At 42.0% G+C, this 23,999-nt stretch overlaps 1 protein-coding gene across 1 annotated transcript in view; it reads left to right on the top strand.

Annotated features, from left to right (window-relative positions):
- LOC126172625 (Hermansky-Pudlak syndrome 1 protein homolog) overlaps positions 1 to 23,999 on the top strand; it is a 161,061-nt gene that overhangs the window by 18,954 nt on the left and 118,108 nt on the right. The window contains exons 4-5 of the mRNA XM_049920897.1: positions 12,430 to 12,675; positions 23,529 to 23,874. Of these exons, the coding sequence (XP_049776854.1) occupies positions 12,430 to 12,675; positions 23,529 to 23,874 (592 nt within the window). The remainder of the gene's footprint in view (positions 1 to 12,429; positions 12,676 to 23,528; positions 23,875 to 23,999) is intronic.

Genomic DNA, 23,999 nt, shown 5'->3' with positions numbered 1-23,999 from the left:
GCCGCCAAGTTTGTCCCATGGCTCATGAGTCAAGACAAGAGAGACCTTTGTTCTACAATCTGTGAAGAGCTTTCTGATCACACAAATGACAACTAAATGTTCCTTAAGAGAATAATAAATTATGATGAGATGTGGGGTTGTGGTTACGATGATATAGGCCCGAGGTATTCCTGCCTGTCGTAAGAGGCGACTAAAGGGAGTCTCACATGTTCCAGCCTTTATGTGATGGTCCCCTGTAGGGTTTGACCACCATTTTTCAAAATTTTCCCGAAGAGCGAGCCAGTTGGGGAAGGGCGCCTTATATGGTGCATCGTGTCCATCGTGCATTGGGATCTTTAAACCACTTTTTCGTTGAGGCATTGCAATTCCACTCCTCTTAAGCGAGGACACCTTCCTGGGTGCGTTTTACTCCACCCACTATCCAGTGTCATTTTCTGTGCCAACGATGACCATGGAATTCTTTGCACTTCATATCCAGCATGGGAGCCAGTCTGTTGTGGTGGGGCTGCCAGGTGCCCTGTTGGTTGTAGCCCCCTGACTAAACAGAGATCATTCTGCTAATGCCTGTGGCATTAACTCCCCATGGATGCGAAGGATTAGATGCCCACCATTCTAGGGCATTGGGACTCTTGGCAATGGCCATCCTGCCAGGTGCCCTTTGCTGTGGCTGGGTGGCGCCTGTGGGGAGGGCCCCTGGTTGGAGTGGGTGGCATCAGGGTGGATGATGCGTGATGAAGCGGACCATGTTATCACTTGCTGGTGATCAAATGCCTGCAGTCTCCAAGTGTTCCAAGTCTCAGTGCAATGCAAGGAATGCAAGGAAGTATGATCCTAAATCATTGCCCTCCCTGGCCACACCATGGGAGGAACGGCAGGCTAAGGATGGCAGTGAATCTTATTTGACCCGGTACCTCATATGTATGAGAGCTGATGGGGACTCCTTTGTCTTGATGAAGCCTCCATTTTTTGTAGATCATTTAGAGGACAGGGCCCTTCTTTTGCAATCCGACGACGAGCTGCACACAAACTTAGAGCGATGAGGAGTTCCTTTCGTCCGGCGCGTCCATCGGGGTCCGAGGGATAATCAGGTTGCCACCGGTGCCTTCATCTTGCCCTTCGAGGGTGACACATTACTCTAGAAGGTCAAGGTGATGGTCTACTGCTGTGATGTCAATCCATATATACCTCCCCCAGTGTGGTGCTTTAACTGGTGGAAGTTAGGCCATATGTCTTTCCGCTGTACTTCCAGCATAACGCGTCAAGATTGTGGACGTCCATCCCATCCCAATACTCCATGTGCCCCCGCCTCCCATATGTGTCAACTGTGGAAAGCATCATTCCTCTTGCTCACCAGACTGCAGGATTTTACAGCAAGAAAGGAAAATCGTGGAATACAAGACCCTGAACCGACTGACCTAAACTGAGGCTAATCAGAAATTTGAGCACCTACGTCTTGTGGCTATGACCAGCTCTTATGCCACTCTTACGAGAACAGTTGTAGCCCCATCAGTTCCGCGAGTTCCAGTCGGCTCTCAGAGCCAGAAGAATACGGTGGGGGGGGGGGGGGGCACTTCCCTCCCTGTTGCTTCCACATCACCTACCTCAGGAGCACTGCCCCTCCCCCCCCCTCCCCCAACCATCGGGGACACCAGTCTCCACTTCTCAGCTGGAGAAGCGTTAAGTCTTCTTCGGCTCCTCTCACTAGGAAGGGTCACTCCCTTCCCAGGCTAGTGGGAAAGATGACACCTGCCAGTGGCTTAAGTGCCTAAAAGCAGTTGGTCGTAGGGCTTCATGATCATCCTCTGTCACAGAAACGGAATCAGTGATGCCCTCCCAGCCAGAGAAACCCAAGGATCAGCAAGAGAAATCCTTAAAGAAGACAGCCAAAACCAATAGAATTGCGGTGGCACCCACACCACCACTGCCTACAAGCTCTGTGTCTGAGGATGAGGTGAAGATTCTGGCATCCGCTGAGGATCTAGATCTCGCCAGACCCTCAGACACAGTGGATATAGCCTGTTCAGGAAATAAGTTGGTGGCAGCAGGTGACCCTGAGGCATAAATAGACTGCCTCTTTGAGTGTTTCATGCCTTCCCAGTCCCATGATCAAGTCATCCTCCAGTGGAATTGCGGCAGTTTTTTCCACCACCTGGCAGAGCTGTGGCAACTGTTAAGCTTCACACCTGCTTTCTGCATTGCCCTCTGGGAAACCTGGTTCCTGGCAATGCAGACCCCTGCCCTACGTGGCTACAGAGGATATTACAAGAATCGTAGTGAATATAATAGTGTGTCAGGTGGAGTTTGCGTTCATGTCCTGAACTCGGTATGTAGTGAACGTGTGCCTCTTCAAAGTCCTCTTGAAGCTGTGGCTGTCAGGATACAGACAACGCAAGAAATAAATATCTGCAATGGATATCTCCCTCCAGATGGTGCGGTACCCCTGAACGTATTGGCTGCACTGATTGATCAACTCGCTAAACCTTTCCTACTTTTGCGAGATTTTAACGTCCATAACCCCTTGTGTGGTAGCACCATGCATACTGACCGTGGCAGAGATGTCGAAAATTTACTGTCCCAACTTGACCTCTGCCTCTTAAGTACTGGGACCCGCCACACATTTAAGTGTGGCCCATGGTAGTTACTCGGCCATTGATTTATCAATTTGCAGCCCAGGACTTCTCCCATCTATCCACTGGAGAGCACATAATGACCTGTGTAGTAGTGACCACTTCCCATCTTCCTGTCACTCCCCCCGGCGCCATGCCCATGGACGCTTACCCAGATGAGCTTTATACAAGGCAGCTTGGTAGCCTTTACCTCTGCTGTCATTGTTGAGTCTCCCCTACATGGTGCCATCAATGTTGTGATTGAGCAGGTCACTAAAGCGATCGCTTCTGCGGCGGAAAACACAATCCCTCATTCTCTAGGGTGCCCCTGGTGAAAGGGTAAAAGGCAGTCCCTTGGTGGTCGCTGGAATCGCTGAGGCAATTAAAGAGCATTGGCGAGCTCTACAGTGACATATGCGGCACCCTTCCCTAGGGCACCTAATAGCTTTAAGCGGCTCTGTGTGCGCATTCGTCTGCTTATTAAACGAAGGAAACAGGAGTGTTGGGAGAGGTATGTGTTGACCATTGGGTGCCATACTTCACCTTCCCAAGTCTGGATAAGATCAGATGCCTTTTTGAGTACCAGACCCCAACAGGTGTCCTTGGCATTAACATCAACTGCGTGCTCTCTAACAACGCAGACGGGATTGCCGAGCACTTTGCTTGAGCCTCTGCATCGGAAAACTACCCCCCCCCCCCCTCCCCCTCCAGTCTTTTGCACCCTCAAACGGCGGATGGAAAGGAAAGTCCTCTCGCTCACTACATGCCCCAGTGAACCCTATAACCGCCCCCTTTACAGAGCCCTTGCACATTGCCCTCACACTGCTCCTGGGCTGGATCAGATCAACAGTCAGATGATTTAACATTTCTCGTCTGACTACAAGCGATATCTCCTCGTCCTCTTCATCCAAGTCTGGTGCGATAGCGTCTTTCCTTCACAATGGCAGGAGAGCACCATATTCTCGTGCTAAAACCTTGTGAAAATCTACTTGATGTGGATAGCTATCGGCCCATCAGCCTCACCAACATTCTCTGTAAGGTGCTGGAACCTGTGGTGTGTCGGCGGTTGATTTGCATCTTGGAGTCATGGCCTACTGGCTCCATGTAAGGGCGGCTTCCGCCAGGGTTGTTCTACCACTGATAATCTTGTGTCTCTTGAGTCTACCATCTGAACAGCCTTTTCCAGATACCAACACCTCGTTGCCATCTTTTTTGACTTACGTAAAGCGTACAACATAACCTGGTGACATCATATTCTTGCCACATTGTACGAGTGGGGTCACCAAGGCCTGATTCCGATTTTTATCCAAAACTTCCTGTCGCTCCATTCTTTCCGTGTCCAACTTGATGCCTCCCCTAGTACCCCCCCCCCCCCCCCCCCCCCCCCCTTTCCCCGTCCCATATTCAGGAGAATGGCATTCCACAGGGTTCTGTATTGAGTGTCTCACTATTTTTAGTGGCTATTAATGGCCTAGCAGCATCTGTAGGGCCATCAGTCTCCCCTTCTCTGTATGCGCAATGAATTCTGCATTTAATATTGCTCCTTCAGTACTGGTGTTGCTGAGCGGCGCCTACAGGAAACCATTCACAATGCGCAGGTCATGGGTCTAGCCCACGGCTTCCAGTTTTCAGCTGCAAAGTCGTGTGTCATGTGCTTCTCTCGGCATTGTACGTTCATCTGAACCAGAACTTTCTCTTACTGATGATCCACTCATTGTAGTGGAGGCATATCAATTCTTAGACTGGTTTTCGATTCCCGATTGACTTGGCTACCTCACCTTCTTCAGTGTAAGTGGAAGTGCTGGCAGCACCTCAGTGCTGTCCTCTGCCTTAGCAACTGAGGCGCAGATCACTCTATGCTGCTGCAGTTCTACAGAGCCCTTGTTCAATCCCGCCTTGACTATGGGAGTTTGGTTTATGATTCAGCGGCGCCCTTAGCATTGCGTTTACTTGACCCCGTGCACCACTGTGGCATTCGCCTAGTGATGGGAGCTTTTAGAATGAGTCCGGTGACCAGTGTCCTGGTGGAGGCCGCTGTCCCTCTATTGCGAATCCGATGTGCACAACTGCTCGCCAGTTATGTTGCACACATTCTTAGTTCTCCTGAGCATCCGAATTACCATCTCCTTTTCCCACCTGCAGCAGTTCAAATCCCGCGTTGGCAGCCTAGTCAGGGTTCACGATTGTGGTTTGCGTGCAATCTTTTCTCTCCAAACTGCAATCCTTCCCTTTACCACCTCTGCTTGAGGTCCATTCACGTATACCTCCATGGTGTACGCCTTGGCCGAAGCTTTGTCTGAGCTTTTGCATGGCCCTAAGGCCTCCAGTAACTCCGCTGCTCTCCACTGTCAGTTCCTCTCGATTCTTGACATTCTGGGGCCCCTCTCGATTCTTGACATTCTGGGGCTCGGAAGTTGTTTATACTGACAGATCGCTGGCTGATGGTAATGTTGGTTTTCCTATGTCTACAGAGACCATATTGAACAGCATTCCTTGCTCGCTGGCTGCAGTGTATTCACTGCCAGACAAATGTGAAAGTTGACCACCTAGCCTATGACTTGGCCTTGGGGAGGGATAAGGGGACTTCCAGCTGCTTCTGGTTGTCACATCTTCCTGACCCCACCCTACTCCATGATATTCCGAATTCACCCTCATTTTTTTTACATTCAGAGTTATTTTACGTTTTCAATTCTCTGTGACTGGAGCATTAAGCCTGTATGTTGCAGTGATAGAGGGGGGGGGGGGGGTGGGGGAGAGACTAATGGTCTGATGCTGCAAAATCAATCTGGCATCTGATCTGTCCCTACCTCTCCCCTTCTCCTGGAAAACTTTAGCCTTAGACTATTAAAGGAAAAGAAGAATTGATGATCTCAATGTTTAGTCCCTTTTCATCCCCCCCCCCCCCCCCCCCAAAAAAAGAGAGAGAGAGAGAGAGAGAGAGAGAGAGAGAGAGAGAGGACATTGGTAGCAATGCTGATTTTGTTAGATAGAGCATAATTTAACTTGTCTATCTATAGTCTTTAGCACCATGTGTGTTTCTATGCGCCACTAAGGTTGTAGCTGCTGTCCCAGTTTCAGTTGTTGCTCATTCTGATCTCAATGGCTTCTTTGATGACAGAATCCAAGGAGGTAGAAGCATGGGATAATATTTTAGTTTCATCAAATGTAATCAGGTTTGTGTATGAGGCCTTTTTGACATCAGCAGATTTGTCAACATTGCAATATTTAATGTGATGTCGGTGCTGCCTGCAGAATTCTGAAATTTTTGTTATTGAATGACTAACTTCACTGTTGTTAAATTCAAAAGGAATTTTATAATTCTCAGGACCACTGAGACCAAGGCATTCTTTTACTGCATGCAAAATTTCTTTTTCTTTGGTGGTTGCAAAGTGGATGGAATTTACTCTCTGCGTATTTTATTTGTTGTAGCTCCAGTTAAGGAGCTCTTCTGTTGCTGACGTTTTGTCCAGGTCTACGCTGAACATCCTCAGAGTTGCTCCTCCGCTTGTGATGACATTGGCCTGCATTATCTCTTCGTTTCTTGTCCTTGGTGTCGACGTACTGGCTGAAAAGTGCAACTGCTGTCTAGTGTAAATGATGTATCCAGCAGATGCACATTTGTGTTTCACAGTCTTTTACTTTCGCTGTTCACAAACACCCAATATTACACAGTTATAAGGCCAATGCAGTATTGTTTTAACTTTCCATAAGCCTCATTAATAGGTTTCAGGCAAACATCCACATACTGCTACAATAGTTTGCTGTTGGACATCTATGAGCAGTAAAAAAACATAACCAGATAATCCACAGTTCTTTCGGAATAATCAGGTTTGTATGGAACAGACACACAGCCTATTGATATAACATGTATTTCACTGTTAAGTTAATGCATTGTTGTCATTCTAACCAACACAGGTTCTTTGTCTGAAACTCAGTTGTAGACTGACTGTCTAGGGACCAAACATTGGGCCCTTATCTATCTTCACAATAATAGGTACTGAAACTTCACATTGTTCAATGTTTAATTACTGTTAAAACTTAACTCAGATGGCAAAACAAGAGGGGAAGTAAAAATATCCCAGCTTGCTTTGTCACATGCTGAGTCTTGCTGACTGACTGGTCAGACGTCCGAGAGTGACATAAATACTGTAGGAAAGGGGGCATGGTCTTCGGTGAAAGATAAATGCCCTCCTCTGTCAACATGTGGGGTATACAAAATTCCGTGTACATATGGTAAAGTTTATATTGGAAATACCAAGAGGGGCATAAACACATGGCTAAAAGAGCACAAAAGTCTTTGCTGTCTAGGAAAAATAGAGAAATCAACTGTAGCAGAGCATGCTCTTCAGTCAGGAAACCACGAAGTGAAGTTTTTTGAGACAGAAATTGTATCTACAACATCAAATTATTATCCACAACTGTGTAGAGAAGCCATCGGAATTTATAAGCATCAGGATAATTTTAGTAGGAAAGAGGAGGCAATGAAACTTAGCGACATATGGACAGTGGCTCTGCAGAATCGCTAGACAGTTTTATCTTCAACAAGACGACAATCGATAGTCAAGTTTTATCTCTGACAAGGATTATTTCTGCTCATCATGTGTTACTTTGACCATGCCCTCTTTCATACAGTATTTATGTCACTATCAGACGTCCAACCAGTCAGTCGACAAGACTCAGTGGAAGAGCAACTCTGAGGATGTCCAGCGCAGTCCTGGACAAAATGTCAGGAACGAGTTTCGTGGACCACGACTTTACATCCCAAAAGGTTTACCTGCAGCTAATTAATAATCAGCCCTACGGTGTGAGTGTGAGGTTACTCAAACTTGAAAACCTCCACATGCATATCACATGCACTCTGTTAGGACAGCTGCTTTCTTTGTATAGGAAATGCTTGACCTTTTTCAGGGACATAACAATTCTGCACCTGGTATTGGAAACCAAGATACCCACATCAGAGATTGTAGCAGAACCATGCAAGCCTTTTATTTAAGCCCTCCACTCAGTTCCAAACCATAACATTGGGATTAATTTTGAGTGTGATGTTGCAAAGACTGAACCAATCGTCCACATAGTGTGCAAGGCTAGCGGTCTCTACCAAGTTCATCCATCCCCCTTAAAGATCTGAATATGGTGTAACTAAGTCATCGGGTGGTATTTGTGTCTATATAAGCTAGAATTAGAGGCATATTGCACCTAGAGTGTTCAGTATCTGCCAGCACAACCTTCTCCACATCTCAGATGAGACCTTTCAGGAAACATACCATGTTCACACTGCCCTTCCATCCTGACCTGCCAGCTGTTTTTCTGAGGGGCTTCATCACTTGTGTAATATTGGGAGTTCTCACTATCAAGCGTATTAACCCTCTGTGTTTGTCTGAACTTGGTGGGAGAATTAGACACTAGCTCACCAGATGAGGCATATTGTGTTGACTCAGATGTGCTGTCAACAGTGGGCAGTACCTTGTCTCTGTTTTTAAGCCATAAAGGAATAATTGTCCAGCCTGTACCCACATCCACCTCATGTCCATAAATTTGCAAACCTACTACTGCCATCATTTACCATAGTAATGATGGACTAACCAGGTCATGCCCATCAGAACACAGCTTCGTCTGTATGTACGAGGGTCTCCAGAGGTACCATAGCTTTTACCACTGTGGTCTCTAATGTCACTGCAACAAAGTTTAGCAGCTTAATACCTTTTGACTGTAGCTCATATACATTCTAGCTGTCTGTAGACAACAGTCAGTTTCACTAGTGTCTGCACACAACAGACAGTTCCTGTTTCCTGCTATACATCAGAGACCAACTCCAAGGAATCTGCAACAGTAGTAGATCAACAAAACTTTTGTGCTGTTGATGCCATAAAGCTTCTTCTTCTTCTTCTTCTTCTTCTTCTTCTCCTCCTTTAATGCTTATCTCTTATGACAGGTTTGGACTGGAGGCTCTTGATCGTGTTGTTCTGAGCATTTTCCTTCATCTGTTTGTTTCTTTGTGCATTTCCAATGTCATCTTTGTACCTCTTCCTCTCATTCCTTTCACTTTTCACTCTATAACTTTTCGTTACCAACAATTTCTGTGCAGTACATGTCCCAGCTAAGATTTTTTCATCTTCATGATCACTTCCAATAATCTTCTTTCTTCCAGTATTTTCTGCATTACTTCTTCATTCTTAAGTCTATAAGGCCAGTTTACATTAAGTATTCTTCTTCATAGTCACATTTCAAAATTGCTAAATATCTTCCCTCTTTTGTTTTAGCTGTCCATGATTCACTGTTGTATTACACTAGATAAACATTTAGCAAATCTTTTTCTTATCTCCATTGGAATTCTTCTGGCTATTAGTAGCTGCCTCACCTTTTCAGATACTCTCTTTCCCATCAATATCCTTCTCCTTATTTCTTCTGTACAGCTTCCATTCCATGTAATTAAACTTCTCAGGTACAGGAATGATGATAATTGTTCTTTCTCTTTTCCGTCTAGGAATACATTAACAGGAGCTTCCTTCTTCCTTAGTCTCATCAGTTTTTTCCCCTTTATTTGACTTCATTCAGTTCTTACTATTTATGAACTACCTTTCTGTTATACAGTTTTATGTTAGCCTGGAGCAGTTACAGACACCAGTAAGGTCTCCAACTAATTTTTCTTCAGTGTTGTTTGTTATTTTATCTTCTCTATCACATGGGCGGCAACCGATACTAACAGCCTTGACCAGGCTTTGACACAATGCACTACAGCTCGCAGGACTCCACAACATTTGCTCCAAGGAGGAGTTTGAACATTGAAACCAACACACCTTAATTAAAAAAAGTAATTGTACATGTATTAATTGTTTTTGATGCACTTATCATGGCAAGAACATTTAATGCAACCAATTGTTTATGAAAGACTTTGTGGTTATATTAATGGTGCTTCCTTTTTTTATATTAACTTGTGTAAGGGAAGATAAGAGAATTTCTCATGATGGTTAAATATATATATATATTTTTATGATTAGGTCCATGGACCTGTAGTTTAGTGAAGATTATATTAAATATGTCTTTGAGTGCTGAGCCAAAACCATTTGGGTTTGAGAACATACAGGTTATCAGCAATAACAGTTTACAGGATGTCATCTAGAAATACCTTTACTTTTACTTTCATCAATATAGTAGGAAAGTTACGGTAGAATGTAAATAATTAAATAATTTAGGAGTAATTGCTACCCACCATATAGCGGAGATGTTGAGTCGCAGAGAGGTACAACAAAAAGACTATCAAACAAGTAAGCTTTTAGTCAAAAGGCATTCTTCCAAATTGGACCCTCCCCCCCCCCCCCCCCTCAAAAAAAACCACACACAAAAGACCACTGTCCGTGGCTGCAGAGGCCAGACTGCAAGCAGTTGTACATTATGGGAGAAGGAATATGCATGGCAATTGAGTCGTTAGGCGGAAGGTAGGGGAGAGGAAGGAGGGTGGAGTGTAAAAGGAGAGATGTAAAAAGACCATGGGGACATTGGTGGAATAGAGGTCTGTGTAGTGCTGGAATGGGAACAGGCAAGGGGATAGGTGGGTGAAGGACAATGACTAATGAAGGTTGAGCCCAGGGCGGCTACAGGAACATAGGATATATTGCAGGGACAGTTCCCACTTCTGCCATTCAGAGAAGCTGGATCAAGGGTGTGAACATCCTATCCACATTCCTCCAGAATCTCAACACCTTCCCCCCCATTCACTTCACCTGGTCTGCCTCAACCCAACATTCCACCTTGTTCGATGTTGATCTCCAGCTCATCAGTACCTCTGTCCATATCAAACCTACAAACTACCAGCAGTACCTCCATTTCAACAGCTGCCACCCATTCTATATCAAGGAGTCCCTTCCTCACAGTTTAGCCACCCATGGCTGTTGCATTTCCAGTGATGAGCAGTCCGTCTCAAAACATACCAAGGGTCTCAATGGAACATTCAAAGACTGTAATTATCCTCCCAACCCTGTACAGAAACAGATCTACCGTGCCTTATCTCCCCAGTCACCCGCCATCTCCCAAAGTCTGTCTGTCTGGCCTCAGAAGAGCATTCCACTCAGTACTCAGTGCCACCCAGAACTGGAGCAACTGAATCACATTCTCTGACAGAGTTTGGATTACCTCTCGTTATGCCTTGAAACGAGAAATGTCCTACCCACTATCCTTCCTACCCCTCCCACTATGGTATTCTGTCGCCTACCAAACCTACACAATATCCTCATTCGTACTTACACAACCCCTGCTTGCAACCCATTATCTCATAGGTCATACCCCTGTAATAGATCTGAATGCATGCCCTGTCCCATACATCCTCCCACCACTGCCTACTCCAGTCCAGTCACAAGCATCGCCTATCCCATCCAAGGTAGGGCTACCTGTGAAACTGGTCATGTGACCTAGAACCTCAGCTGCAACCACTGTGCTGCATTCTATGTGGTCGTGACAACCAACAAGCTGTCTGTTTGCATGAATGGCCATTGACAAACTTTTGCCAAGAGACAGCTGGATCACCCTGTTACTGACCATGCTGCCCAAAACAATGTGCTTCACATCAGTGACTACTTCACCAGCCTGCACCATCTGGATCTCTCCTACCAACACTAACTTTTCTGAATTCACAGGCGGTAATACTTACCGCAATATATCCCATGTTTCAGCAACATCCTGTGGCCTCAACCTTCACTAGTCCCTCTCCTTCACCTACCTATTGCCTTCCCTGCTCCCACTCCAGCAATTCACAGCCCTCTGTTTCCCCAATGCACCCACAGTCTCCCCCCTCCCCCTCCACCTTCCGTCTAACCTCCCGAATGCACCTAGCTGCCTACCTTCTCTGCAAAATGGTTCAAATGGCTCCGAGGACTATGGGACTCAACATCTGAGGTCATCAGTCCCCTAGAACTCAGAACTACTTAAACTTAACTAACCTAAGGACATCACACACATCCATGCCGGAGGCAGGATTCGAACCTGCGACCGTAGCGGTCGCGTGGTTCCAGACCTTCCCTGCACCTCTACATTTTCATAACATTGTTTTTATCCAGCTTGAATTTCCCATTGTCTTTTTATCATATGTTTTCATTTGGTGAGGTGTCTGTCAGTTATGGTTTAAGACTTTCCACATATTGCAGTAAAAGTGTTGGGATGTTTCACTGATTGTTGCAGTGCATACAGCGAGATACTTTCTCTTATTTCATGATTGTGGTAAACAGATTCAATGGAAACATAAATAAGTCATTATGAAATTAAGAGTAAAAGATCATTTTCTGGAAGTTAAAATCTCTATCATGAATGAGTTATAACAACGTGTGTAATAAAACAGATGACAGAATGCATTTTTATGTTGAGTTTCTGAGCTGTTACTCTTTGAAAGAAGAAAAGATTCAGCAAACATTATGAAGGACAGTGGTGGCTTTGTTTCCATTGGTTTAACTTTTTGAAGCTACATTTGCTCTCAGGCATAGATAAAATAATTATATACTATCCATTTTTTCTGTTGTTTAATGAAGTCCATGTCCTCCCAAATTTAACGCAAGTACATGCTTTATGATTTGTGCACAAAGTTTCCACTCTAACAGATCAAAAGTCTTTAGTTGAGATCTAATTGCTTTGGGCTGACATCTGACATGAAGATTCTAGTTTTGTCAAAATTTTGTAACACTTTTTTAATTTTGTACTGGGATTTTTACTTTTGAAGAATACATATTACATTTGTAATATTGGAATATGAATGATTAATATCTTGAACTAGAGTATAATAACCCCATGATTTCAGATACAACTTCTTAAATTTCTTAATCAGTTTAATTTGTTTCAGTTTAAAAAGTAACAAAAGTCGGGCAGCTTTATTATCTCGCCTTCTTGATACTTGGACACTTCTACAAGATACGGATCAGGCTGTACTTGTGGAAGCAGTGGAGCAGCTGATGGTGAATGTGGACTTAAGTTCGGCAACTTTAAGAACACTTCAAGAAGCAACAGAGAAACTCAAAACATGTCCAGATTTCTCTAAACTTCATACAATGATTCTTGTGGAGAACAAGTTTCTTTCACTTTATTCAAGGTCAGTGTATTTTCCTCTGTACTTTCTTACTTTTTGTGTCAGTAAAAATTTATAAAATAAAGAGAGAAAGCATTTTTGTGTATGGTTCAGGAAGCAAGTAGATGGTTTAATAGTAAAGAAAATTAAAAAATTAGTTCAATATTTTTGAAATGTTTGAGATTTGCCAGTGACTGTAACAGGAATATTGAAAGAGATTTTTTATTCACTTGATCAATTACAGGCCTGATTTTGTACGAATTGCACTTATCTTGAATCTCATAGTCTGATTGCTTTGTATTGTGGTTTGGTTGCAAAGTGGCCATCAGACTCTCAATGTATCTCTGAAGCCTTGTCCATTTCATTAGCTCAATGCCAATAACATCATTCCAGAGTTCACAAACAGTGGTAGGAGCGCCAAAGAGCTAATAATGCATATGCCTATAAATTTATATCATGATTAAATGTTTTCTTTGGGTTTTTCTGTGTGTTGGTAAGATTAGTTTCATCTGCAATTTGTACTTGTCTGTGAAAAAGACACACTTAAAACACTGTTACAGTGTAGGAAACTGTAGCATTGATTGGGACAGTGTGGTATCATCTCCTTTCAATCTAAAAAGGTCATTTGCAAATGAAGCACTTTCTTTTTTTCCAAATCATTCAATTTTTCTGTATCTTGGGCTTTTTAGAAGCTTGTAGTACCAGTATATCAGCAACAAGTTCATTATCATCAGCCTCCCAAAAACTATTTTAATTATGTGGGGCTTGCTATCACTATCTGCAGATTCCAGTGCATTTGCAGTTGTAGTAGGATCTTCATCTGAATCATCAAAATGTAATCCATCCTCGCTGTCAGACAGACATTCTTCACAAGTCATCACTGTATGTTGTCCATTTTCAAAATACAACGAAGACTCCATTACAACACTTGAACTAGCAGAAAAAACTAGAAGAAAGCAGAATGAAGGAAACACTAATTTATCATCATTCGAGTTGTGGTGGGAACATTACTATGCACATATGCAAACAAAATTTATTCATGTAGTACTTACATATTTATTAGTAACAAACTGAACTAAACAGTATACTCATCAAAGCTTATAGAAGCACTATTTTTTTAATGTTTGAGTGTTCTTGCCTGCAACTACCAATTATCACCATTAAGAGAGAGCAATGCGAAGACTGACAGTGCTACACAGAGCAACACATATTGTCACGTCATCAGCTCATAGTGCATTCTGATGGTAGATCTTTTCAGTTACCCTCAGTTACAATACCATTACATAAGGCAGTTTCCATTGTTAAACATCAAGGACAACAATGTAAAGAGGTTTTCAGTGGTACTGAGCTCCAGCCGTACAGTATTTTTTTGAAGGAATACACCATCGTTTGACTGAATATTTCCTGTGTGCAAACTAGATTTTGATTTTGATGCCATTGAGTACAGTGAGAAACATAGTTTGCTGTTTACCGTGCAGGACGACATTATTTCATGCCAATATACTCAATAATGTTCTTAGACCATTAACATCATTTTGCTGTGCACTGTGCAGGATGACATATTACTGTACAGGCACATAACTGGGAAAATCAGCCCAAAGCAGATAAACACAAGTCTTGTGCTGAATAGTGTATACATCCATCCTGCACAATACACGGCAAAATCATGTTAATGGTCTAAGAACATTGTATTCGATGATGATGTGAAATAATATGTCACCCAGCACAGTACACAGCAAAATATGTTAATGATCTAAGATCATTGTACTCAATGATGGCATGAAAGCCAAAATCTAGATTGTACACAGGAAATATAAGGAAATATACAATCGGATGGCTGTGTATTCCTTAAAGAAAAAAAGAAAGAAAGAAATATAAAGAAAGTTGGAACAGTGCTTTGCACATCTGCAAAGCTGCACAGTGAGCATTTAAAATTATTGAATGACTTGAACAAGGAACTAAAAGAATCCTTTGATGGTCTACAGGTGCTACAAATTCACACCTGTAATTAGCACAATCGCACATATTTGTGGCACTTTCAAAACGGGTACATCCGAAATTAACTGGAAATTGTGTCATTTTGGAGAGTGCTTTATTATTTATTTCATGACTTACCTGCATGGAGGTTACAATACACTGAGATAACTGGATCTTCATTCTTTCCTGTGTTATTTATGGAACAAGATAGGTTGAAAATGCTGATGCAGCTGAAACAGCTGTGGAAATTTTCGAATACATTTGAAATTACATTACTGAGATGAAGTAGTCTTAAAGCGTTCCTCAGTCATATAGTGTCAGAATTGTTTCTGAAGTTGTAAATGGCAAATTGATAGCTCCAAAACTGGCATTCTTCAGTTCAATAGCACGTTTGTTGAAACTATTTTTACTCAGTTCTCAGAACAATATCTCGATGGCTCTATTTCTGTATGGTGAATGACGTAATCTTGTGAACATTTTGATGTAGTTGGTTGTGAAACTAGATGTCTTAAAAAGCAAAAACTCATCTTTAATGAAAATCGACTTGAAGGCTGTAAAGAATCTTATTATGGCAAGACAGATCAATCTGGATTTTGCTACAAGAAGTGTACTAAAAAAATTAAGAATGTGTGTGAAAAATAGATATTGTTGCTAAAGGAAAATGTCAACGTGCAGTTTTGGCGTACTAGAGGAGTTGCGAGAAAGGTCACCCCCTCAAATACAACTTAAAACATATGTCATTTCGTGCTTGAATCCAGAAGTCACATTAAACCATGAAGTAGCTCAAAGAATATGGACAGCATATCTTGAAATTTTGGTGTCAAATGGAAGAATGTTGGGTTCAAAGACAGATGGTGACAAACTTGTGTTTGTGGAGATTTGGAGAGAAAAAAAAGAAATGTTACAAAACAATGAAAATTATCTTGATAAATCCTGGATTCATATAATCAAATTATTTTCAAAGCGAGGCACAAATTTCCAACATTTTGTACAAATTATGTTAATGATGTCAAATGAAAATGCTTCTGTTGAACAAGGCTTTTCTGTAAAATATGAAATTATAGTTGAAAATGAAACAGAGAGGGAAAAATAGACTCATTGCTTGAAAGTATATGTGTGACACAGTCCAGGATGCTAATAGAGTTGACAATTTCGAAATCGACAAAAGTCTTGTATACTGTTTTCACAGTACACATTCTTTCTACAAAGTTGGTATGAATAATAATGAGAAGAAAAGTGAAAGAGAGAAAGACAAATGATTGTTGAACAAATGAAAGAAACAAAAAGAACAAATATCTTGAGTGAAGCCCCAAACACTTCAGCAGAGATAGAAGATTCAAAGAAATTATTTATTCACTTTTATTATGATAAGTTTATAGAGGCTGTTCCCTTTAATCATAATGTAATTATCTACATCTACATCTACATCTATACTCCGCGAGCCACCTTACGGTGTGTGGCGGAGGGTACTTATTGTACCACTATCTGATCCCCCCTTCCCTGTTCCATTCACGAATTGTGCGTGGGAAGAACGACTGCTTGTAAGTCTCCGTATTTGCTCTAATTTCTCGGATCTTTTCGTTGTGATCATTACGCGAGATATATGTGGGCGGTAGTAATATGTTGCCCATCTCTTCCCGGAATGTGCTCTCTCGTAATTTCGATAATAAACCTCTCCGTATTGCGTAACGCCTTTCTTGAAGTGTCCGCCACTGGAGCTTGTTCAGCATCTCCGTAACGCTCTCGCGCTGACTAAATGTCCCCATGACGAATCGCGCTGCTTTTCGCTGGATCATGTCTATCTCTTCTATTAATCCAACCTGGTAAGGGTCCCATACTGATGAACAATACTCAAGAATCGGACGAACAAGCGTTTTGTAAGCTACTTCTTTCGTCGATGAGTCACATTTTCTTAGAATTCTTCCTATGAATCTCAACCTGGCGCCTGCTTTTCCCACTATTTGTTTTATGTGATCATTCCACTTCAGATCGCTCCGGATAGTAACTCCTAAGTATTTTACGGTCGTTACCGCTTCCAATGATTTACCACCTATGGCATAATCGTACTGGAATGGATTTCTGCCCCTATGTATGCGCATTATATTACATTTATCTACGTTTAGGGAAAGCTGCCAGCTGTCGCACCATGCATTAATCCTCTGCAGGTCTTCCTGGAGTACGTACGAGTCTTCTGATGTTGCTACTTTCTTGTAGACAACCGTGTCATCTGCAAATAGCCTCACGGAGCTACCGATGTTGTCAACTAAGTCATTTATGTATATTGTAAACAATAAAGGTCCTATCACGCTTCCTTGCGGTACTCCCGAAATTACCTCTACATCTGCAGATTTTGAACCGTTAAGAATGACATGTTGAGTTCTTTCTTCTAGGAAATCCTGAATCCAATCACAAACCTGGTCCGATATTCCGTAAGCTCGTATTTTTTTCATTAAACGTAAGTGCGGAACCGTATCAAATGCCTTCCTGAAGTCCAGGAATACGGCATCAATCTGCTCGCCAGTGTCTACGGCACTGTGAATTTCTTGGGCAAATAGGGCGAGCTGAGTTTCACATGATCTCTGTTTGCGGAATCCATGTTGGTTATGATGAAGGAGATTTGTATTATCTAAGAACGTCATAATACGAGAACACAAAACATGTTCCATTATTCTACAACAGATTGACGTAAGCGAAATAGGCCTATAATTATTCGCATCTGATTTATGACCCTTCTTGAAAATGGGAACGACCTGCGCTTTCTTCCAGTCGCTAGGTACTTTACGTTCTTCCAGCGATCTACGATAAATTGCTGATAGAAAGGGGGCAAGTTCTTTAGCATAATCACTGTAGAATCTTAAGGGTATCTCGTCTGGTCCGGATGCTTTTCCGCTACTAAGTGATAGCAGTTGTTTTTCAATTCCGATATCGTTTATTTCAATATTTTCCATTTTGGCGTCCGTGCGACGGCTGAAGTCAGGGACCGTGTTACGATTTTCCGCAGTGAAACAGTTTCGGAACACTGAATTCAGTATTTCTGCCTTTCTTCGGTCGTCCTCTGTTTCGGTGCCATCGTGGTCAACGAGTGACTGAATAGGGGATTTAGATCCGCTTACCGATTTTACCTATGACCAAAACTTTTTAGGGTTCTTGTTTAGATTGTTTGCCAATGTTTTACGTTCGAATTCGTTGAATGCTTCTCTCATTGCTCTCTTTACGCTCTTTTTCGCTTCGTTCAGCTTTTCCTTATCAGCTATGATTCGACTACTCTTAAACCTATGATGAAGCTTTCTTTGTTTCCGTAGTACCTTTCGTACATGATTGTTATACCACGGTGGATCTTTCCCCTCGCTTTGGACCTTAGTCGGTACGAACTTATCTAAGGCGTACTGGACGATGTTTCTGAATTTTTTCCATTTTTGTTCCACATCCTCTTCCTCAGAAATGAACGTTTGATGGTGGTCACTCAGATATTCTGCGATTTGTGCCCTATCACTCTTGTTAAGCAAATATATTTTCCTTCCTTTCTTGGCATTTCTTATTACACTTGTAGTCATTGATGCAACCACTGACTTATGATCATTGATACCCTCTTCTACATTCACGGAGTCGAAAAGTTCCGGTCTATTTGTTGCTATGAGGTCTAAAACGTTAGCTTCACGAGTTGGTTCTCTAACTATCTGCTCGAAGTAATTCTCGGATAAGGCAGTCAGGATAATGTCACAAGAGTCTCTGTCCCTGGCTCCAGTTCTGATTGTGTGACTATCCCATTCTATACCTGGTAGATTGAAGTCTCCCCCTATTACAATAGTATGATCACGAAACTTCTTCACGACGTTCTGCAGGTTCTCTCTGAGGCGCTCAACTACTACGGTTGCTGATGCAGGTGGTCTATAGAAGCATCCGACTATCATATCTGACCCACCTTTGATACTTAGCTTAACCCAGATTATTTCACATTCGCATTCGCTAATAACTTCACTGGATATTATTGAATTCTTTACTGCTATAAATACTCCTCCACCATTGGCGTTTATCCTATCCTTGCGGTATATATTCCATTCTGTGTCTAGGATTTCGTTACTGTTCACTTCCGGTTTTAACCAACTTTCCGTTCCTAATACTATATGCGCACTATTTCCTTCAATAAGAGATACTAATTCAGGAACCTTGCCCTGGATACTCCTGCAGTTTACCAACATTCCGTTAACTTTTCCTGTTTTTGGTCTCTGAGGACGGACGTTCTTTATCAACGATGATAATGTCCTCTCTGGTAAGCCGTCAGGTATTTTATCGTTTCGCCCAAGGGGGGGTCCCTCTAACCTAAAAAACCCCCGTGTGCACGCCACACGTACTCTGCTACCCTAGTAGCTGCTTCCGGTGTGTAGTGCACGCCTGACCTGTCTAGGGGGGCCCTACAGTTCTCCACCCAATAACGGAGGTCGATGAATTTGCAACCATTATAGTCGCAGAGTCGTCTGAGCCTCTGGTTTAGACCCTCCACACGGCTCCAAACCAGAGGACCGCGATCGACTCTGGGCACTATGCTGCAGATATTAAGCTCAGCTTGCACTCCGCGTGCGATGCTGGTTGTCTTCACCAAATCAGCCAGCCGCTGGAAGGAACCAAGGATGGCCTCAGAACCCAAGCGGCAGGCGTCATTCGTTCCGACATGTGCTACTATCTGCAGCCGGTCACACCCAGTGCGTTCAATAGCTGCCGGAAGGGCCTCCTCCACATTACGGACGAGACCCCCCGGCAAGCACACCGAGTGCACACTGGCATTCTTCCCCGACCTACCCGCTATTTTCCTGAGGGGCTCCATAACCCGCCTAACGTTGGAGCTCCCTATAACTAATAGGCCCGCCCTCTGTGACTGTCGGGACCTTGCCGGAGAATCGGCCACTGGCCCAACAGGCGAGGCATCCTGTGGTGGCTCGGAAACGATGTCATCACCACTAGGAAGCACCCCGTACCTGTTGGAAAGGGGTAAGGCAGCTGCCACGCGGCCAGATCCCACCTTCGCCTTTCGGCCAGGCACGCGAGAGCCCACCACTGTCCGCCATTCACCCTGGAGTGATGGCTGACCGGTAAGATGCTCACTGCCGGAAGACGCAGCGACATCAGGGGTTCCATGTGATTCCAAGGCCACCGAAGTAGGCATAGGTCTCACCACAGTTGCCCCAACGCCACTACGAGCCGACGCCTGCGCCTCGAGCTCGATGAGCCTAACAGACAACATTATGTATGTATATCTGTAAAAACAGGATTTTTGATTTGTTGTTTGATATTTTCTACTGCCTGTATGTCAAGACACATTATTTTATAAATATTTTAATTCGTATCTGTGATTTATACAACTAAAGAAATATGTTATAATTAATTATGGATATTCTAATAATTAACGGTACATAATTTTGAAAACAAAGGATGTTTTACGGTCAAATTTAATAAAATAGTAACCTGGAAAAAAATTTGACTGGAAAATTCTGGAGTGAATTTGAAACTGACTAATCACTGAATACCCTGTACTGAAGATGTTACACTAAAGCTTGCATGTTTGCAGCAGGTACCACAAGTTTGATATTAATTAGGTTTGCTTGATCACGCTGTTAGAAACTGCAGGTATCAGTTTCTCTAATTCCTTATTTGCTGCTACCAGATCTTGAAGTTTTAATATTCATCATTAAAACAGCATCAAATATAACTCCATTATTTTTCAAACTGGGTGAGAGCTAGAGATCAGAAATGGAGTGAGTATGAGGTTAATGTTGAGGGTCGCATACATTAGAAATCAAGGTACTGTTGGTGTCACTGCTATACCGGCTTCCTTCCTTCCCACTATAATTCCACAAGTACAATGAGTATGAGAATGACGACACTGTCGTCACTTCCTAGTCATTGACTTGTTCTGTTACTGAAGCTTTAAGATTATAAGGGCAGTCATGACTTATCATAGGAGTTGAGTGTACAATTTCATTTTTGCTAAGCAGCATTTTCATTGCGAAAGGACCAGTTTGTGGGACAGATGACCTTTAACAAATCTGTTTCTTGTGAGACTGTGGAGGGAGTAAGACAAAAACTAAGTGATGCAGTGAATACAATTGCAAATGTTCTCCAGCAGGGGAAGAGTGATGTCTGAATAAGATCAATGCTATAGTCCATGCTTCAGACAACATTTTTGTGCAGTACATTCAAAGTGGTTGTATTCTTGCTTATTCCACCTTCACCATAAGAAAACAGTATTCTGTCAAACAAAAACTGAACACAGAGTAACATTACTGTTTTGTCCCTGTGACCAAAAAGTGGGCCATTTGTGTATTATTTTGGTCATGGCAACTTGTGTTTATGAGCTAACAGTGAGTTATGTAGCTTATTAACTTCTGTTACTTTTTTGAAAAGTGCTGTAAATTTATTATAATAATTAGTCACCATTTAGAAAACACACCTAATCCCCGTGTCCTGTTTTCTTGTACTGTTGTCATGTACTTGGTAATGTGTCAGAGATCTGTGCGTATGTCAGTGTACTTGTCAGATATTCTCTAAATAAAGTTTCAACATTAAATTAAATTTACAGTAGTGTTTAAAATGTGTGTGTAAACAGAACAATATTCACTATTACCCGTCAGTCACTATATTGGTATATAATGATAATCATGCCAAGTGGTTGTGTATGGAGCAGCAGTGTAACGAGTCCTCAGTTATACCTGTGGGCTTGTGTATGCTCTCTCCTTTCTACACTGATATAGCCCACTTTTATCCAACATCAGACTGAAATGCAGAGTTTTCAGTTAAATGGGCACTAGAGGAGACTAACGAATCGAGTCATTGAAAGTATGGAGGCAGCAAGTTTGGAGACGGCATTGTAGGACCCACTGGTGAGATTAAAGCATGTAAACAGAGCTCATTTCTGATGCCCAGTGAGAGCATCCCACACAAACAGAAGGAATGCTGTCTCTGCTCCTGTGACACACTGTTCCAGTCCCTTTGAATGACACTTTTATGCCTGACTAGTCGATGATCTCTGAAGAGCTGATGCATCCACTAGGTTATGTTAGTCTAGGCTTGCTATATGCTCATAAAAAGCTCTTCAGAAAATTTAACGTGTTGCTGACAAATGTAATTAACCCCAAATTTGGCACATGAAAGGTAAATTTACTATGTGTAAGTCTTTCTAAGTACAATTGTGTAAAAAATTGTACAGTTACAGTTGCACCAAAACTAAAATTTCAGAAGTAAGAATTGTAACAATGGCATTTACAAAGTTAAATTAACTGATATTAATTACACTCCAGAATCTGAAAGCTGATAAGGAATATGAAATTTATTAAAGGACCTAATCAAGAATGTTACTCTGAATTGAGAATTGTTGACAGAGAGAAAAATGACACTACAGGTCTCAGAGTTGTTCATTGTGCAGCAGAAATAATTGTCACATTCTGAACAACATTGTAAATCAAACAAAACACAGAACAGAGATCACTGTTTTATTAAAAAGAAACGTAAACACTCTTCTTTAATGGTTTTAAAGGAGACATCAGTCAAATGATGTCTATTTGTAACATAGCTGATGACATTAATGAAAGTTGTCTATGATTTTGTGTTTATCATAGGCAGAGTAGCAGCAAATTCTAATTGCATTGTTTCCTTTCATTATTTTGTTTTATAGAGTGATATATGTCGAGTTTAGCCTTTGATTGTGAGCGAGGCAGGAAACTGCACAGGACCAAGATAGTGACTAGGTATGTCAGTTGTTACTGCCACACAATGACATGAAATGAGTGAGGAATATTTCTCTCATTGAGATTTATAGGCTATGATCTCATTTTGTTGAAGTTACATGTCTTAAAGTTCATCTGATTTAGCCTACAATGTTATTTGTGCCACAGTGTGTTGGGAATCATAGATTCAGTATCCTTGTGAAAATGCAGGGTATTTTAAAAAGGTTCATTCAGTTTCACAAGAGTGATTATTCTACATGAATGAAGATAGAAACTTGATGTAAATTTCAACTTGCACATTCAACTACAAAGTTTTTATCATCCAATATTACAAGAGTATGTTTCTCACAAGCATGCACATACAGCCTTGGTGACCTTTTTACAATTATGCAATTATGTTTATGATAAAAGCTTTCATCAACCTTTCACAAAAGTTCAGTATGCATTACAAACATGCAGATCATAGTCAAACTTGTTACTAACTTTAAAAATCAACCAGAGACAGCAGTCGTGTGTGTGAGTTATGTGAATATGTGTGCAACTGCAACTCAGCATCTCAACTTTATGATGAGTAGCAGATATCCTTTTCAAAATATTGTTACAATTATGAAAAGGATAGATTGCTACTCACCGTAAAGATGACATGTAGAGTTGCAGACATGAATGAGCAAACAAGCTGGCTGCACCAGGGAAATCCCAACTGGTAACCACATCAGCTTATGGCTAGAGCTAAGATAAACATTTAGTTTCCATGTGTAAAGTAAAATTCACCTTAGGTTTCTATCTTCGTAAAGAAGACAGAGTCTTGTTAAAATGGATGAATGTTTCTGAAACATTGGTATTTTCACAGTAAAACTCTTGTACTTCACCACTTTGTGGTATTTATTGAAAATGACCACACTACAGAAATCTGAGTTGTAGGCCTAAATGTAAGTGCTCATATGATCATATGTATATTGTCATATGAGAAATGACAAATCTCTCTCTCTCTCTCTCTCTCTCTCTCTCTCTCTCTCTCTCTCTCTCTCTCTCTCTGCTTTACTATAGCTTCATACACATCCTCCTCCTCCTCCTCCTTTTACTACTACTACTACTACTACTACTACTATTTTGTCATAGATTATTATTGCCTGTGATGCTGAGTCATATTGTGAACTCATATTCAGTAATAATTGTTGACAGTCGTAACGCCCAGGACCTGTCACCACATGATATAATATTTCTGAGCTTGCTGTGTGAAGCCCACTACATGATGCCAAGTGGAACACGTCCTTCTGAAGCAACTGAAAGTGATTCAAGTGAAGAGTTCTACAGCCCTGCTGGTAGTCCTCGTGATAGTCCACACCATACAAAAAAACAGCTTGCAACCTCTCTTACAGTTAGTGTGGATATGTTTGATGGCAGCTGTGAACAAGATGTCCTCAATACCCAACTTGTCCTATTAACTGGTGGTTGTTCTGTGTACACTCCACATATTGTACACATAACTTCAGTTGAGGATGGTGTATATCTGCTGTTTATAATTGAGGTAAGAAGTACAGAAAATACATTTAATGCACAAGAATTATGCTCTTTTGCCCTTATATCCAGTTGTTCATCTTTGGTTATAAGATAAATGTTAATATTCAGTGTTAAATTTCAGTTTCTGCAACT

This window comes from Schistocerca cancellata, chromosome 1 (genome assembly GCF_023864275.1).
Source record: "Schistocerca cancellata isolate TAMUIC-IGC-003103 chromosome 1, iqSchCanc2.1, whole genome shotgun sequence".
In the NCBI taxonomy this organism is placed as follows: Eukaryota; Metazoa; Arthropoda; class Insecta; order Orthoptera; family Acrididae; genus Schistocerca; species Schistocerca cancellata.
The sequence above is the reverse complement of the archived record's forward strand: the minus strand, read 5'-3'. Positions and strand labels throughout refer to the sequence as shown.